Genomic DNA, 19,678 nt, shown 5'->3' with positions numbered 1-19,678 from the left:
TGCTTCTCCACCATCTCCCCAATCGGTTCCACCCCTCCTGCAGGCCTCCTCTTGCTCTTTCCTTCCTTCCCTCCTTCCTCTCCACCTGTCCTCTTACCTCCTCTTTTGAGTTTCTCCCCTCACTCCCCCCCCCCGCCCAGTCCTTTCTTGCTCCTTTTTTCTTCCTACAACCCCTGTCCTCTCCCTCTGTCCCCAATTCTAGAGCACATGCATCACTCCGAATGCAAATGGCCCACCCTCCCAGTTTCTTTCTCTTCTCCCTCCTTATCTCTTTCATCGCTATCGCCTCCCCCCCTCCAGTCCTCCTTACCACCTCACTCCCACTGACTTCCTTGATTTTTTAAGTCTTACAGGACTCCTCTCCCTCTTCCCTTCTCTCTCACACAGTTTGACCCACCTATCTTATAGATTAATCCCGCTCCAATAGTTATCTCTCCCCTTACATCACTTTCTCCAAAAGACAACTATTATGAGGTTTCAAAGTAAAATATGTCTGCATCTTAAACGTAAATTTTCATTAGCAAAAGTAAAAATACTTTTTTGTCAAACTATCCAAAATAGGATAATTATTGTCCCAACTAGTGACACTGACAGTCACCCTCACCTCCCTGCATATAATATCTATACAGAGAACAGTTCCTCTTCTTTTTTTTTTTTTTTTCTAGGGCAATAGCAAATGTAGGATCTAAGTGGTAGAATCATTGAGGTGTTTAGGGGCAGCTAACCAGAAAGGGGTTTTAGCCTCTGGTGGACACAGTTTTCACTGGACCTTTTAAGAGAAACAGGGTTTTTTAAAAAAAAATTTTTTATTAAAGATATTGAGTTTTACAATTTCCCCCCAATCTTGCTTCCCTCCCCCCACCGCCAGAAACAGGGTTTTTATTAGGTTTCTTTGTGTAGTACAGTGGTCTGAGGCGGCTATGCTAACACACTTTAACAAGCCTTGTTCCCCAGAACATGGCTATTGTATTTTCTAAGGTCTACAGAATTACCTCTGAAGGGTTATGGAATATTTGGGGGGGGGGGGGTTAGGTTTCTTTGCAAGGCAAATGTGGTTAAGTAGCTTGTCCTAGGCCACACAGCTAGGTAATTATTAAGTGTCTGAGGTCAAATCCGAACTCAGGTATTCCTGACTCTAGGACTCTTTCCACTGCCCCACCTAGCCACCCCTGTTTGTTTGTTTTTAAAATAATGCTATATATATCACAAACCCTTCTTTGCCATGCTCTTTGCCATAATTATAGATTATCAATTAATCAATCAGATTAGCTTTGGTAAAATGTATTATGTATTTACTATTTGGGACAACTAGATGGTGTGATAGAACACCTGACCTGGAGTCAGGAAGACTTGAATATAAATCTGACTCAGTTCCTAGCAGGGTAACCCTGGACAACTATTTAACCCTCTTTGTCTCAGTCTCCTCATCTGTAAAATGAACTTCAGAAGGAAATGGCAAATCACTCCAGTACTTTTACCAAGAAAATCCCAAACTAGGTCATTAAGAGCCAGATACAACTGAACAATTTATTATTTACATGATTGTACAGTTGGTACCAACATTCTCTCTCAAAATCTGTCTCCCTACAGTACTTACTTACAGAGACCAAGGAAAAATGAACTTAAAAAGTCCATGTGGCAAAGGGATTATATCTCCTGGAAGTCCATTTGCTGTAGTCCTCAAGATTCCCCTTAGATATTGTAGGAGCTTTTCTACTGGACTCCTATATATACATCCAATCTGTCCTTGACTCCTGACAGAGTCACTCTTTTCATCTAATCTGTGGAGACCCTGCTAGGATGTGGATGAGAATATTGGAACACAAGGAAGCTCTTTCTTTGGCCAAGGAAGGGGAAGGAGCCTGAGACCTGGAACAAACTCCCAACATCCTCCCCACCACCAGGGAGTTCCTTCTCTTCAATTGCCTAAATCTTTCTTGGGCCTGAATTGGTTTAATATTTTGGAGACAATCTGCAGGGCATTATCAAATTTCTCAATCTGAAAATTCTCCCTTCAATTGATCCAGACAATAATTATACTGTCAAAAACCCATGATTGATTAATTTAGACATTCTCACTGGATTAAGGCATCAGAACACAGCATTTTCTAATTTACTTTAAATAAATTGGGGTGGGATGAGTTGATTATTTATACTCAGTCCCCATCTATCTATTACAGGAAAGCATTCGTTGTTACTAATGGAAAGGGTAGAAGATGAATTCTAATAGTGAAGAAAAGTGCTTCAAGATATTGTAGGTTAAGGGCAAAATTCCTTTAAAAGGATCCAACTCCTTTATTACACATTAACACTCCCAAGTAACCAACTGGTCTCAAATCTATCTACCTCAAGCACATAAAAATTTTCTCTGGGTAATGGGCAGATGCGAATAATTTGTTCTACTGACTATAAAGGCAGCTAAAGAAGGCATTATGGGGCGGCTAGGTGGCTTAGGGAAAAGTTCTCCAGAAAAGTGTCCCTACTTCTGGGAGGACATCTAAAATTGAATTTACAGAATCTTTGATTAAGAGCTCAAAGGGATTGTAAAGACCATTTAGTAAAATCTCTTCATTTTACAAATGAGTAAAATTGAGGCACAGAAAGATCTAACTTGTAAATGAGGCAGTACTGGCATGAAGACTTTCTGACACCAGGGTTACTCTTCTATCCATTACAACATATTGCCTTTCTTGAGTCTATTGATCTGAAGAACAGGATATTCCTATCTTTCCTAACTGTTTCTTTTTTTTTTATCCAACCATTTCTTAATGCCAATCTGTTTTGGTTTCCTAATTAGATTATAAGCTCCTTGAGGTAAAGAACTGAATTTTCAATAAATCAATGAATAATTATTGAATACTATGTGCCTAGAACTATGATAAATTGGGGATATAAAAATATATTTCAATAATATTTGTTTTATTTTATTAGTTATAGTGATACTAGTTACTAGTTTTATATATACCTATATCTAATAGGTAATGTTAGTTATATTAGCAACAATAGTATATGTATCAGATGACATTTCATCTTTTTTATTTTATATTTTATATATATTCCCTTAAAAACATTTACTTGATCCTATCATCTTTACAAACTATGGTTCCTTTCAAGGTCAAACTCTAAGAAAAAAAGCTATCTATAGTAGTTGCCTCCATTTTCCTATCTCCTAGTCACCTCTTGCAATCTGGTTTCTGTGCTTGTCACTTAAATGAGAATCCAAACCATATCCCTGATGCTTAATATTATATGACCACAGACAAGTCACTTAACCTTCGTTTTCCATCTGTAAAATTAGTGTAAAATTAGGGAGTTGGACCACATGTCTTCTGAGGTTCATTCTGGTTTTAAGTCTATGACATTTCTCTCTAAGTTTACCAACAATCTCTTTATTGTTAATTCAAGACCTTTTCCTCAGTTCTCATTCCTTCTCATCTGCTGCATTTTTACATTATTGAGCCTTTCCTCCTTCTGGATAATCTCTCTACCCTGGGTTTTCTTGACAGCTCTTTTATTATCTTCTTGTCAGGATGATTCCAGATGATGAACCCAAGTTCATCATTCATGTGCTTACCCCACTATTCATGTGTGTATCCCAAGGCTATGTCTCAGATCTTTTCTCTATTCTCTCTTGGTGATTTCAGTCCTCATCTCCTCCTTCTAAGTCCTGATTTTCAATTGTTCACAAAGTATTTCATATATACACATACATATATATATATATATAAATATACATCTAGATAAGTCATATGAATGTGTGCATAGATACACACATAGGAATAATAGTCTATATCCACATATCCCTATGACTTATCTAGATGTAAAGGTTCCTATCCAATATGTAAATAAATATACATAAACATATCATGTACATGCACATAAATACTCATATAACTTATCTAATGTATATGATATGTATAGATACATATGTAATATGTATCCACACATGTATATATACACATATATTCTAAATGTGTAAATGAAGTTTGTATCTTGGAGAAATTGATATCTCTGGAATCTGGCCCATTTCTCTCTAAAGGATAGAAATGATACAATAGGTTAAGAAGAAAAACCACTTCTCTGGTTGCTCTTAGGGAAGTATGACACCCCTTAGTTTACACTTAGCAGCTTAGCCCTTTGAATGGTAAGTAAACCATTTATTTAAGCAAAACAGTAAATAGAAATTGTTGTTCTACAGATTAAAATATACCAGAAAATGCACCAAATAAATAGACTTTTTTGCTGGGAGTGAGATAAGATCTCATCTCAAGCCAAGACAGTGGTTCCAATATCACCAAAAGAGAAATTTTCTCTTCTAAGTCTCTAAGGAGACAAACTGGAATTGAGGCACAGTTTAGGAGCTGAGCTGGCTGTACCTACATGTTTTGCAGATTCCAAAGTCTTATTTTCTGTCTTCTCTCTTACTACATGTGACTGTCAGAAGTTCTGACATTAACTCTTCCCCTACTATAGATATGCAGTATTGTCTCAGCATTCTTTCAGTCAATTAGGTATTAGGTCTTCCTCCAAGAACCTCTCAGGTGGTAATCAGGTTATATTAATGTAATAGTAAGAACGATTGCAGGGGATGGGAGTGAGGATTTCCTTTCCCTTTCTAGGTAATTCAAACTGTGAGGGGGAGTCTGGCCCCTGTTGAGGGGGTCAGGCCCCCCCCCCCATTCTAACTCTCTAGCCTTGAAGAAAATTATTTAAAGCTAAGGTGTGGCTCATATCTGGTCTCATTAGTGGGAAACTGGGGCTTAGGGAAATTGAAAGGCATTCAATGCATAATGAAAGAAATAGGACAATTATTTATTTCCTCTACATAAAAGAAATGCTAAACCCTGAAGACTCACAAGCATGCATTGACATGACTTAGGCAAGCAATAGCAATAATTTAAAATTACTTGTTATACTTGCTCAGGGGGCTGACATTTAAAACATAAAGCATAAAAAACACAAAGTGCTTACCAGGACTACTGAATTGGCATTTATTTTACCTTTACTTTGATTTTGATTTGTCCAAAGGAATCCTTCCAGGTCCACTGCTTCTGACAAGCCAGAACAAGAGTGATGCTCATTCTCCTGAGAGTCTTCTCCCACAGACAACTGAGTGGTAACTAGCACCTTCCCTCAAATTGTTTCTGTCACTGACTGGAGACCCATAATCTCCCAACTCCAAACCCACTCTGTCCCCTATACTCAGAAAATGAATTAAGCAAACTGGTCCCTGTCTCAAGCTCAGGTTCTCCCAGGTGGTCCACATGCTTTAGGTACCAGGTAACCTCAGGTGCCAGTGTGCTGGGTGGCAGGAAGTGGCCCCTTGCCTTCTCTTTTTTTTATTCAAGGCAATGGGTTAAGTGGCTTGCTCAAAGTTACACAGCTAGACAATTTTAAGTGTCTGAAGCCATACTTGAACTCAGGTCCTCCTGACTCCAGGGCTGGAGCTCTACCCACTGGGCAACCTAGCAGCCCCCTTGCCTTCTCTTTCCAAATTCCTGACCTAGAGGGAGATCTGGGGGGAAGATCACTTTAAGATTTACCAAAACTTCCTGGCTTAGTGACCTATCCTCTCTGAGGTAATTTTAATACAGTCTATCTGCCTTAAGTTACAAAGGGACCAATTTATGTGCCATCCCAAATGACAAACCTTTAGGACTGAGTCACATTTTTCCTCAGAAACAAAGTGAACAGTGTTCAGGCTCAGCATTTCATAGGGTGTGTTTCAAGCAAGATTTGATAGAAATTTTTTTAAAAATCAGTTTCATTTTTTCAGTTGTGAAAATCACTTTCCTTTCCCTCCCTCCCCATGTCAAGAAAAACCAAATCCATTTTAAATATGTATAGAAATGCAAAATTAATTTCCTCACTAACCATGTCCAAAAAAAGAATAAAAGATGTTTCAGTCTACCCTCTGAGGTCATCATTTCTCTATTTGGAGATAGATAGTAGGTTTTATCATTAGTCCTTTGAAACTGCTGTTGCTCATTGTGTTGAACTGATTCTTAAGTTTTTAAAGGCTGGTTACTTTTACAATATTGTTGTTATTTATTCTCCTGGCTCTGCTTCTTTTGCTTTGCATCAATTTATTTAAAAATTCCCAGGATTTCTTAAATTATTTCCTTCATCATTTCTTATAGGACAATAATATTCTATCACATTCATATGTTATAATTTAATTGGGTTAGTTGGGCATCCCCTCAGTTTTTATTTTGCCACTACAGAAAAGAGCTGTTATTTTTTTATACATATTAGACCAAGCAGAACCTTTAGGAATTTGTACTTGACTTTTTGGGTTTATATATCTTTTGAGAACTTAGGGTCATGACCATACCATGAAGCAGAAACACAACAGGGGTGGCTAGGTGGCACATGGGTGGCTAGGTGGTGCAGTGGATAGAGCACTGGCCTTGGAGTCAGGAGTACCTGGGTTCAAATCAAATCTGACCTTAGGCACTTAATAATTACCTAGCCACTTAACCCCATTGCCTTGAAAAAAAAAAAGAAACACAACAGGACCTCTTGTGATGGGAAAATCAAATTAATGAAAAATATCTGTTTTCCAGAAAAAAGAGGTGAATTTTTATGGTTGAATTATGATTAAATTAGTCATCAGCACCTATATCTAGGACTGACAAGGGCAATGTGATGGACAATAAACTGGAATTGGAATTAAGGGGATCACTTAGATTACATTTGGAAAACTGTGAAACCCTTAAAAATCTTTATTTTTAATACCTTTATTATGCAAGGCAATGGAATTAAGTGACTTGCCCAAGGTCACGTATTATTAAGTGTCTGAGGCCAGATTTAAATTCAGGTCCTCCTGACTCCAGGGTAAGTGCTTTATTCACTAGTAAGAGTTTTCAACTGTTGTTTTTGTCTCTCCTATAAGCTTTTTGGGTAGAAGGGAGTGTTTGAATGTTGTCATTGCATTCCAGCCTTAATATAGCGCTTGGAAAATAGTGCTTTTAATATATGCTTGATTTATTAACTGATGGTGAGGCTATTTGGCTGCAAATCATAGAAGGCCATTATCTTCAAAGATTTTCAAGTTCCACACTTTCTCCAATCAGTCTTAAATTATCAATTAGAAAATTTTGCCTTAAATACTGCCTTTATGATGCTACTTTTTTGTCTGATAACCTAAAATATCTCCCAGTTGCCAGATCTATAGAAGTTAACAATGTCTCTCTTTTTTCTTTTCTTAAGGTTTTTGCAAGGCAAATGGAGTTAAGTGGCTTGCCCAAGGCCACACAGCTAGGTAAGTGTCTGAACTCAGGTACTCCTGACTCCAGGGCAGGTGCTGTATCCACTGTGCCACCTAGCTGCCCCTTGCCTCTCTTTTCAATAGGTCCTTCCTGATCTGATCTCACTGTCAGGTATACAAGTCAAGTTTATTTCTTTTTTTAAAATTTTATTTATTTAAGGCAATGGGATTAAGTGAGTTGCAGAAGGTCACACTGCTAGGTAATTATTAAGTTTCTGAGGTCTGATTTGGACTTAGGTCCTCCTGACTCCACTGTGCCACCTAGTTGTCCCTAGTCAGGTTTATTTCAATCTTTATGCTTCTGCTTTTGCTTTAGCCCCCATCTCGGCACATTTGTCTATATAGCAACTTTTGCTATACAATGATTTCTCCTGTGACCAAGAAAAAAGATGTTCAGATCTTTTAAAGCCAGAGTGCAAAGTAAAGATAGAAAGTGTAATGTAGTGTATACAACAAGGTGCCTCAAGAAGTATCTCTACGTGGTGGATTCTAGGGCAAAGATGGTTTCTCTTCATGAAGAAGACATTAGGGAGGTGCTTCTAGGAGAATCCATATACATGTGGTAAGAACATAGTTATTCTGTTATTTACATTAGCTAATCATGTGTTGAAGAGGAGGCTCTTCTTAATAACACCTTCACTTCTGGTATCTGGTAAAGCAAATGTATTCTCAGATGTTGGGAGTTTGGAAAGGTCAAAAAAAACCCCACAACACACAAAAACCAAGTTATAGGAGTCTGAGAGTCTGAATCCAAGCAGGATTACACTGCCATTGAAGCATCAATGGTCTGGGAGCAATGTTTGAACCTCTGGGTTTCCCTGCTAGACGAAACTGGGAAGAAGACTCATCTATCAGAGATCTTGTGGCCAATACTAAGAGCCTTCTTCTCTCATAAAGTCTGAGGTCAGGTGGGGGTAGTATGCCTTAGAGGTATTGAGGAAAAGGTTTATATGTTTATTCTTTTTTTTTTAGGTTTTTGCAAGGCAATGGGGTTAAGTGACTTGTCCAAGGTCACACAGCTAGGTTATCATTAAGTGTTTGAGGTCACATTTGAACTCAGGTCCTCCTGACTCCAGGGCCGGTGCTCTATTCACTGCGTCACCAAGTTGCCCCTATATGTTTATTCTTGATATAAAAATCTTTGCAAAAGCTAATTTGATATTAACACTATTACATGAAACTGAAAGTACTAGTCACTGACCCCCTAACAGTGGTGGGACGTGGCAGGGTGAGGCTGGAGCTGATGGCAATAGAAAAAGTCACCACCAACTCTCAGGGAATGGGTGTCCAGTCTTTTAGCTCTTCTGGGTCACATGCCCTAACAAAAAAACTGTCAAGGGCTGCATTTGGAATTTAATATTTATTTATGACTACAATGTATCCCATGTTACCAATTAGTATAATAATAAATGTATCAAGGGCTGCATGAATAGGCTTTGGGTTAGATATACCTACCTACCTTAGGGTATCCTTAAGGGAAAAATAACCTGGATGGTCCTGAGAAAGTAGAACCAAAGTATACATGTTTCAAAAGAACCCACCTAAAAGAAATGCCACAAGGAAAAGTCACAGGAATATCATAGCCAAAATAAAGAGTACCCATGTCAAAGGAAAAAAAAAACTACTACAAGCATACAGAAAGAAGCAGTTCAAGGACCAAAGAATCACAGTTGGGAACATATAAGACCTGGCAATTTCTAATAAAAATCAGAGATCTTAAAGTACAATATTCCGAAAGACAAAAGATATAGAATTACAACTAAGAATAACTTGCCCTGAGTATGTTGAATATAATGCTATAGGGAAAATGGATATTTAATTTAAAAAATTTTTTCAAGCATTTCTGATAACAAAAAAAAAGACAGAACTGAGTAAGAACTTTGAAATGCAAATACAAGAGTCAGAAATAATCCTGAAAAAGAAAGTGGATCAGGCTGTATGATGATTGCTAACATTCTAATCAAGAAGAAACAAATGCTTTCTCAGAACCTTGACGTTTTTGAAATAATGAGTTGAAGAAGAAAAATAGTTGTTACCGAGGTGGTTTGGCTGTGTTCTCAGTAACTGAAGAAGGGAACAAGGAAAGTGAGGATCAAAGGAATGATGTTTGTCCTTTGTTCCCCGTTGACAAGCACATGAACTGGATTTGAGTGAGAAGGTGCTGGGCTGTTACCAGCTTCACTTTCTCCTCTGGAGCTATCTGTTTCCAGTGACCAAATATGAATCAGAGCAACTAGAAATGACTTTAGATGAGAGGCAGAGTTAAGTGACTTGCCCAAGGTCACACAGCTTGTCAGTGTCAAGTGTCTGAGACTGGATTTGAATTTCCCTCCTCCTGACTCCAGGGCCTGTGCTTCATCCGTTGCTCTACCTAGGTACCCCTTATAATAGTGTAAAAGGAATACACTTGTGGAGAAAGGAAGAAGGAGGAGGAGTGGAATTTGCTATTTTTCTCATTGAGAATAATAATATACAAACATGGAAGAAAGAGTGAGGAGAAACAAACTTGAGATGAACCTCACTCTTATCTGAAATGGTAATGGAAGAGTAATAATACACATGCACCTTCCTTCCCTTTGATTGAAGAGGGTGGACAGTGGATAGTGTGGGCTCCTCTCAGATCCTCCATTTAAGGAAGGTGTCCAGGGCAGCCATCTTATCATTTTCCACTAGGCTGCACTCTTCTAGACTTTGCCCACCCCTTCCTTTTCATTTTTTTTTTTTAGATTTTTCAAGGCAATGGGGTTAAGTGGCTTGTCCAAGGCCACACGGTCCGGTGCCACCCCCACCCACCCCTTCTAGGTGCAGTGAGAGCCTGGTGGTCTCCACTCCAGAGGCTGAGGCTGCCAAAGTGGAGGAGGAGCAGCCATAGCCACAGCCTCGGCAGCCCCTCCTCCCATAGGAGGCCCCAAGTCCAGTCCAGATGCACTCCCAGCAGCAGTAGCAGCAGAATAAAAAGGCAAGATTTTTTATGATAAACAAAGAACTTCCCCACCCCGCCCCCATTTGTTGGAGTGGTGCCAGACAGTGGTTTTGGAGAATTTGTCTATAACCTGGGATTGATTTGAAAGATGTTTTCTTTTTTAATTTTTGGCTTTTTAAAAAAAGAAAATAAAAAAAATTCCTCCCTCCCCACAGATCCCATCTCAAACTCTGTTAGAGTTTAAACCAACACTCTCAGTCTTGTTCCTTTTTATTATTTTTTGTATCAGTATTAATGTTTTTTGCACACTTTGCCTCTTTATTCAAAATGTAAATTTGTTCCTTGTCTATCTGTGGACATACTCATAAATGAAGGAAATGAGTGGGTCAATATGGGATATATCAAGGGGCCACAATGGGGAAATTCAAGTGGTTCATAAAATGACCAAGATGATGTGCCACAGGAAATGATTTAAGGGGTTCTTCTTTTTTTTTTTTTTTAAACTTGTTAAAAATGAAAAGAAAAACCTGATAGAGTGAGAGAAAATTTTACATTTTATTCATGAATCTTGCAAGATATACCTTACAAGGTACAGGTACCTCACACCTAGGTGTGAGACATGAATTAGTCTTCAAAGTCAGGTAATTTATGGTCTTCAGAAACTCTTTCCCTTCCCTCTTGGATGTTCATAGGTTCTCAGAGTTTGAGTTACAATCTAAGAGGTCCACCCATTCCATGACATGCCCGTAATTCGATTCCCCCCACATCATACAATGCATGATATGCTAAAGAACCTTCAATTACCTAATTGTGCAAACTCAGTAGCATTAGGTCAAGATCTCTAAGTCACTCTTGACTGGTTGAGAACTGGTTTGGGTTTTGCTAATCCTGGAATGGAATTAGGAAAACTCTTCCAGCCTGTTGATTGGCTGGGCATTCCACCTTTGTAATGGATTCCCTAAGGGCTCCCCTCCACACCCTGTGAAGACCAACACCCTACATTCCTCAGAACTCACCCCCCCCATTTTTTTTTTTTTTTGGTTTTTCAAGGCAAATGGGGTTAAGTGGCTTGCCCAAGGCCACACAGCTAGGTAATTATTAAGTATTTGAGACTGGATTTGAACCCAGGTACTCCTGACTCCAGGGCCAGTGCTTTATCCACTGCGCCACCTAGCTGCCCCTCCCCTTTTCTTTTTAATAACAACTTCGTCTTCACACTTCACCAGCAGTGTCTTCCTCAAATTAATTCACAATCCTCATCCTAGATAGGACTACTGACTTTCCCTATCAATATCTTTATCTCTCCCTTTTTAGAGCCATACACTAGTCCTAATTTGCTGATAGAATCTTATACTATTTGAGTTATTAACTGGATCATACATGGGAGATGCACACAACTAATAGGATTCTCCCACTTAGTGCCAATAGTAAGATACCTAGTAACTGTTTCCATCACCAACCAGTAAACCCATTCATTCAAAGAGGTACCAAATGGGCGTGTCCAGGTTTAGGCTGGAACATGTGCCAACTTTCTAATATCCCTGGTTATCTTCTTTACCACCTGCCCATTGTCATCTATCTTTAGGCAGCAACTTGACAAGTTCAGTTTACCACAGACTACTCCTTCCTCGGCCAACAGGTAGTCTAGTACCAATCTATGTTGAATACTTGCCTCTCTTGTTTGCGTGGCTTGGGTAGCCAGCAAGTCCAAGACCCTAGCTGTTTGATTGGTAATTATTTTAACTTGGAGTCTTATTAGCCTATTCAGGATATAAATTGGGGTTCCATAACCTCAACTCCCATCCTGTGCCCAGGTAGTAGGCCCTTAAGTGTAGATAATTCCCTGACCAACTCTTTGGACAACTGGGTCTAGGCAGTAGTCCTACAAATCTAATAATGTCCCTCTAGTGCTAGTTGGTCTTCCAGGAATAGTTTCCAACAAATCGATAATGCTGTTCCTTCTCTTTACTTCCAAAGGACCCTGTTAAACAGGCCATATAATCATGATAATAGGTACATTTCTAAAGTTGCTATACCTCCTTCCACTGCAAGTTTTTATACCAATGTCTTTAGAAAGCTCTTCTTGGCTCCAAAACTCAAACTAAATTCCTGATTTTGTGCCATTGGATGAACCCCAAGAATAGCTAATATACCTAGTGATGTTCTTTAAATTATCTTTCTTGCAAATGGCCATTTCAGCACTTTCCTTGCAAGTCCATACTAATTCATAATCAGTTTACCAAATGCCCCAGTTTGTGCATCTTTACAAGGGATCCAGGTACCATCATTCATCTTACATGAGTCTGAGGCCACCTATCTTGTTGTTGAGTCCTGAATATATGTACCCTGCTTCTCAACATGTCCAGACATTTGCTATTCCCCAGGCAATTATCCTGGCCAGTCACTTATAAACAATAGTCATCCTGAACTGACTCAGTCACATGCCATTGGTATTTCTCTCCTCTGGATCAGTATTCTGCCCCACAGTGCACCTCTGACCAGGGACTGAGAATCTAGGCCAGACCCAGGTGTACCCAAGGCCAATTCTCAAACTGCTGTGAACTAGGGCAAGTCCAACAGCCACACCAAAAGACTGGGCATTGACTTCTGCCAGCTAGACTCTCCTGCCACCTTTACTAACACCCTGTTGTCTAAATCAGAGATAGGACTCATTCCCTACACAGACTCACATAGCTATAATAATGCCACCCAATAATCTCCCTCTTTATTACTCAATGAAGAACATTTTCACCCTGCCTCCCCTCCTCCTTTCTATAAGGAAAAGGGCATAAGTAGGGTTGTCACACTTACAGAGTCAAGGGGAAGTTACAGATAAACAATGTACACATAGGTGAGAGATGGTGGAGATAACTGGTCCAGTGTCTCTCCTCTCTTCTCATCTCTTCTCCCTTGGAGGCATCCAATGTCCTTCAGCATCTTCTGAATCTGATCCCAAAAAAGTCCTCTCCATCTCTGGTGACTCCTTGAGACCTTATCTTCTGGTAAAGAAACTGCTTAACATCTTATTCAGATCAAAACATATGCTTCCATCACTAAACAATGAGATTCTGGGGCTTATTACAATTTACATTTTGCCTTACTGCCATATTGACACACATAGTTCACTTTTAACACAAGCTTCCATTAGTATTTTACTGCATGAGCAAACTCACAAGCTTGAGTCAATGTGATCATTCTCATTGGGAGTTTGCTCCATACACATACATTCAACAGTCATCTTTGTTCTAAGACTACCCAGCATCTGGCTTAAAAATAAATCAATTTTAGCTTTTGCTCTCATTACAACAACTCAAACATCTTTAACCAAAATGAATTTTTTGTTTTCCAAACATTCCCATATTTTCCTTTTCCTAAAACTAGAACTTGAAACTAATTATCCTAAGAATTTCCTATTCTTCTCTAAATATCCCCTCTAATATGAAAACTAAGGAAACTTAATTCCTATCTTAGCATGTAGCTGATAGCAGGTGTCAGAGCCAGACACCTAACCCATCTCTGGCTATTAGATCTAATTTACCTAAAACTTTCCAGGACATTAAAGGAAATTTCCTCTATGAGTATTGACTGTCAGTGTCCAGGCAGAGGTCACATGGGTAAGTCCAATGTCTTAGGCCAGATCTATTCTTCCAGGTGAGACATTATCCAAATGTCATTTTGGGGAAATCAAGTCAAAGGGATCCAACCTCGGCCATACTGAGAAGCTGCCCCTTCGGCTTCCTACCCCTGTCATCTGACATCCTTGGCCCATTGGCTTCCTTGGCTCCAAGAACATGACATTTACCCAATAACATTTCTTTTTGTTGAACATCCTGGTATCTGACATAAGAGAAAATTGATTAAAAGTCCCGTGATCTAAAATAGTTGTTTTACCTAATCAGAACTTCCAGTGAATGCAATTCAGTAATTTCCAATTATAATCTTAATGGAGGCCCAATTAATGAAACCCCTACTTAAAGCTCTGAGTATCCTTCTTGGGCCTTTGCCTAAAACCTGGTATTCTAACTATGACTGGCCCTACAGGCCTGTCTCCTACCTCTTACTAGAGACATCCGTTTGTCTGAAATCTCCTGCCTCTTACTAGAGACATCCGTTTGTCTGAAATCATATATACTCCATCTCTATATAAAGATGACATATCAGATTCCCCTTGGCTAGAGAAACCTCCTTCTAGCCTTTTGCATCTTACAACAAATAAATGCTTCCTTTGTACAGGAGATTGCATAGAGAAATATCAAATTATCCTGTGTTTATTTTTCCTATATTATATAGTGCTTTTACTTCAAAGCAAACAACCACTTCTTTTGAATATACATATATGGATCCAAAATATTCCCAATTCACATACATAGCTAGAAATTTCTATATGTAAACTTGTTTAACTACTAGCCATCCTCAACATACAAATGGTTATTTTTCCCAAGGCAATTGGGTTCAGTGACTTGTCCAAGGTCACACAGCCAGACAATCACTAAGTATCTGAGGTCTGACCTGAACCCAGATCTCCTGACTTCTGGGCCAGTGCTCCATCCACTGAGACACGTAGCTGCCCCCTAACATACAAATTACTTTTCAGAATTCTTTAAAACCATTAAAACATCTTAGGTAGCCTTAAATTTCCAACATGCATTATTAATTTTATTATAACAGAACAGCAATAAGAGTAATAGAGTAACATACTTTTTCATATTTTCCTTACTGCCCTTCAAAGCAATCACATTAATCCCCAGGCTTTAACAATACAGCATTTAAATAACATATTCACAAGAGATAACTAAATATTGCAAATATAATCTCTTTGAAGTTACAAAATATCACATAACTGATAAAAACATCTTATTCATCAATAAGTTACCTTACAATAGGGCCCACAAATTGCAATTTGTTCAGAGTCCCCCCATCAGCTGTCTGCAGTTACCAAGAGAAGTTTGACTTCTTTAAAATTAAACATACAGTGTTAATATACATTAAATATTAAGATTCTTATTTAAACATCTCATTTCCCTTAGAACAAGAGCAAAATAAATATCCCATGTTTTTTACACTTTTGTCTCTTTACCCAAATTCTCAGAATCCAATCTCATACATATGACACATTGAAAACCCAATGTAATTACAACTCAGCTAACTTCCCCAACAGTTTAGTTTGAAAACCTTTAGAGTACTTTATACAGAGAATCCAGCACTCAAATTCCAAAAGCTCTATCCAAAATAAAAATGCATTATTAAACTTATTAAAACCAATTAGAGCTTTTCCCCAAAAGAAATCAGTAAACATCCCTGTAACCTAGGTATTTCTCTTCTTAGTTAACCCAGTACCACTTTTCTTTAACCCAAAGGTGTTACAATAAAGTTTTTTGTTTTAGGTTTTTTTTGCAAGGCAAATGGGGTTAAGTAGCTTGCCCAAGGCCACACAGCTAGGTAATTATTAAGTGTCTGAGACTGGATTTGAACCCAGGTACTCCTGACTCCAGAGCCAGTGCTTTATCCACTACACCACCTAGTCGCCCCTACAATAAAGTTTACAATAAAGTTTAAAATCCCAAACCACATAACTCCTTGAAAAAGTTACAATAGTGTTAAAATAGTTCAATCCCAAACTAATTTAACAATCTAGGTTATCTAATTCCTCCCATTCTGTACAAATGTTGTCAGAATGTTGCAACAGTAGTATCCTTCTTTTAAAATCCTCCAGGTACTCCCCAAACTCTAGTTCAGAAACTTCAAAAGCAATGAGTCATCACTCAGGCCATGTGGCCAGCAGGTATTCATTAAACATGATTTCCTTTCAATAAACAAGTCTCTTAATTCCGGGATCTTAGATATTTTTTTTTCTTTCCCTATCACATATCCCACCTGTGGAGGGGATCTCTTTCCTTTTAAGGCTTAAACACTTGAGCTCTCCTGTCCTCCCCCCCCCCCATGGGTGGGTGGGGCATTTAGGTAGACTCAGTCTAGGGTTCAAGTCTTAACAAGATGGTGGATGGGATCAAGACCAACACGTGTCCAACCCAACACCCCTTCCCCTAACCCATGGAGAAAGCATGGAATCTTTCCCAGACACACATAAGGATAAAAAAAAAAATCTTCCTTCCTAGAATTTCTCAATCTTTCCCTTAGAGGTTCTTCTTCTCTTAAACTCTCTTCCCAAGCCATAGCTCTTTATGGATTTCCCCCTCCCTTCTCTTTAACTCTATATACTTTGCACAGCTATCACTGGCTCAGTGAGGGAAGGGCTGATTTCCACGTGGGGGCCACTGCACACTACTTCCTTCTCCCCCACCTTCTGAAACTCCTGGGCCCAACTCCCAGCTTTCCCCCCTCTTTTAAAACTGGAGCTGGAAAAAAAAAACTGGAGCTGGGTCCTCAGACCCAGAAATGCCTAAAAGAGACACGTACCACAAAACAGGACGTAGAACAAATACACACACTCCTGCAGGAACATTCAAACTCACTCACACAGCATTGGATCCAACCGGCTTCCTTAATTTAGAAAACATTTCTTTTTCTCCTCTCTCCAGATTTTCCCTTTCCTCTTGGGCCCCACTGTTAGCCTCCTCCTCTCTAGGAGTGGCCAGAAGATCCCACCTATTTTTTTTTTTTATCTTTTTCTAACTTGCTTAGACATAATTTAGCCTCTTCAATGATCCAGCATGCTGAATATTCCACCTCCTCTTTATTTAAAGGTACCTTATGGTTCACTGTTCATCAGAACCAAACCTTGGCCACCAGACAGACTGTCCTTGGATGGGGATTTGTGGTCATTCAGAACAGCAGTATCTGATGAACTTACTTTTCTCTTGACCTTGGACAGCATCTTCGCTGTCCCAGCTAGCTCATTTCCTACCCAAAGGCCTCTCCTTGGGTATTAGATGGGGGGGGGTCTCTTCCTCCCCTCCCTGAGGTGCCTTTTCTTTGACCCCTGGCCTCCCATCTAGGACTTCCATTCCTGGAATTGTCTAGAATCAGCCTCAAAAGATAAAAACCGAAGTTTCCCTACCTTTCTGGGTCGTTTCCACAATTTTCCATCACTCTCCCTGTCAATGGCGGGGTTTCAGGTCCATTCAGAGATCCACCTGAGGGAACCCCGGAAAAGAAACGAGGATCTGGCTTGAAAACAAGCTATGAGCACTCCTTCCCCCCGTCTCTTCTGGGGCTTCCTCAAGGGCTTCTGAAGATCCTGACACAAGCTCCCAAATTGTTATAAATGAATGAAAAGAAAAACCTGCTAGAGTGAGAGAAAATCGAACATTTTATTCATGAACCTTACAAGATACACCTTACAAGGTACAGGTACCTCACACCTAGGCGTGAGGCACTCTTCAAAGTCAGGTAATTTATGATCTTCAGAAACTCTTTCACCTCCCTCTTGGATGTTCATAGACTCTCAGAGTTTGAGTTACAATCTAAGAGGTCTACCCATTCCATGACATGCCCCTAATTTGACCCCCCCCCCCACATCACACGATGCATGATGTGCCAAAGAACCCCAATCGTCACAGGGTGTGTGTGTGGGTTAATATTCAATTACCTAATTGTGCAAACTCAGTAACATTAGGTCAAGATCTCTAGGTCACTCTTGACAGGTTGAGAACTGGTTTGGGGTTTGCTATCCCTGGAATGGGATTAGGAAAACTCTTCCAGCCTTGTGATTCCCTGGTCCATTCCCCCTTTGTAATGGATTCTCTAAGGGCTCCCCTCCACACCCTGTGAAGACCAACACCCTGCATTCCTCACAAACTTATGATGAATTTTGTGATGCAGGTGTTCTATAAAGTTTATAATTTTAAGAAGGAAAGAAATAAAATAAATACTCAGTTTTAAAAAACATCAGTTTTAGGAGTTCAGTTAAGCCATTGGAACTTTATCTTATGCTAACTGCTCTGGTCAGTGATTAAGTAGAAATACAATTTATATAGAATTTGTTTATTGCTGGTTTATGACCTTAATAAAGTGTAATTATGTAACACTAGCAAGGTGTTTTGAACTGTGAGTACTGAATAAAAACAAATCTTGATATTCAGAAGGACATGAAGTTTGCAACTCTTTTCAACCTGCCCATTTTTGTAAAACTACCAAACTGTGATAAGTGGGAATGGTTATACTATGTCTTATGTTTTTTGATTGCCACAATGTTTTCTTTTTCAGTGGTCTTTGAGAATAAAGAAAAAAATCTTCAGATAAAAAATTGGTTTGTTCCCCCATTAAGAGTGTGAGCTCCTTGAGGACAAGAACTGTCTTTTGTTTTTCTTTGAATAGTCACTTCCTGGCACACATTGGCACTTAATGTTTATTAACTGATACCCTCATATACAAATTGCGTGACCCTGGGCAAGTCACAACCTCTGTTTGCCTCCGTTTCTTCCTCTATACAAAAAGTATAATAATAGCACCTGCCTCCCAGGGGTTTGTCAACTGAAGTAATAATTGTGATGTATCTGGCTTTACAAATGTTAACTATTAATATTTTCATCAATATTATTGTTATAAGACCTGCATGTGGAAGAAATACATTTAACTCACGAGGGAAACAAGCAGAGACATTAAAGGAAATTAAATTTTTTTCTAAATTATTTAATATTTTATTTTCCCCATTACAGATAAAAACAATTTTTAACATGTTTCTTAAAATTTTGAGTTTTAGATATTCTCCCTTCTTCCTTGCAGTCATGCGAACATATATTTCCATTTTCCTCATGTGAAAGAAAACAGACCAAAAAACCTCAAATAAAGGAAAAATATAGTTTAAAAAAGTGTACTTTGATATGCATTCAGACTTCATAAGTTCTTTCTTTGGAGATGGATAGCATTTTCATAAGTAGGGGAATTTTAGGAGGGAAGATGAGGGTGAATGTAGAATGAGAAACAAACTTCCTGATTCAGAAGGGGAAATTAAAAGGGGATTGAAAACTCCTAGGATTTAAGGGGGTGTCCATCAATTGGGAAATAACTAAAGAAATTATGGAATATGAATGTAATGGAATATTCTAAAGAGTAACAAATGACAAAAGAGATGATTTCAGAAAATCCTGAATAGTATAAATTGACAGATGGTGAAGTAAGCAGAATCAGAACAATTTATATGAGGACAACTATAATATTAAGAAAAAAATCACTTGGAAAGACTTTAAAAATTCTTATCAAGCAGTGACCAACCATGTCTTGAGAGAACTTGTGGAGAAAGCATTGTAAAAATATTTTATTTTTTCAACTAATAACCATCTTTTTCTTTCTTTGCCATCTCCCTCCCTTTTTCAACTGGGAAAGAGTAAAAAGCAAAACAAAACCTTTATAACAAACATGCTTAGGCAAGCACTGGCCATGTCCCAAAAAATGAGTGTTTCTTTCTGCATATATAATTATCTCTTTGTCAGAAGGCATTGTTTATCATTGATCCTCCGGAATCATTATTTTTCATTTCGTTTTTTTTGAATTCTAAAGTCTTTCAAAATTGTTCACTTATGTGT

At 38.7% G+C, this 19,678-nt stretch overlaps 1 protein-coding gene across 1 annotated transcript in view; it reads right to left on the bottom strand.

Annotated features, from left to right (window-relative positions):
• Positions 1 to 10,076: 10,076 nt before the first annotated feature.
• Positions 10,077 to 19,678, bottom strand: part of ANKRD12 (ankyrin repeat domain 12) — a 202,872-nt gene continuing 193,270 nt past the window's right edge. The window contains exon 14 of the mRNA XM_074201603.1: positions 10,077 to 17,287. Within this exon, the coding sequence (XP_074057704.1) occupies positions 17,276 to 17,287 (12 nt within the window). The 3' untranslated portion in view covers positions 10,077 to 17,275. The remainder of the gene's footprint in view (positions 17,288 to 19,678) is intronic.

The sequence above is a fragment of the Macrotis lagotis genome, chromosome X (genome assembly GCF_037893015.1).
Source record: "Macrotis lagotis isolate mMagLag1 chromosome X, bilby.v1.9.chrom.fasta, whole genome shotgun sequence".
Lineage (NCBI taxonomy): Eukaryota > Metazoa > Chordata > Mammalia > Peramelemorphia > Peramelidae > Macrotis > Macrotis lagotis.
This window is presented reverse-complemented; position numbering and strand designations above follow the sequence as displayed.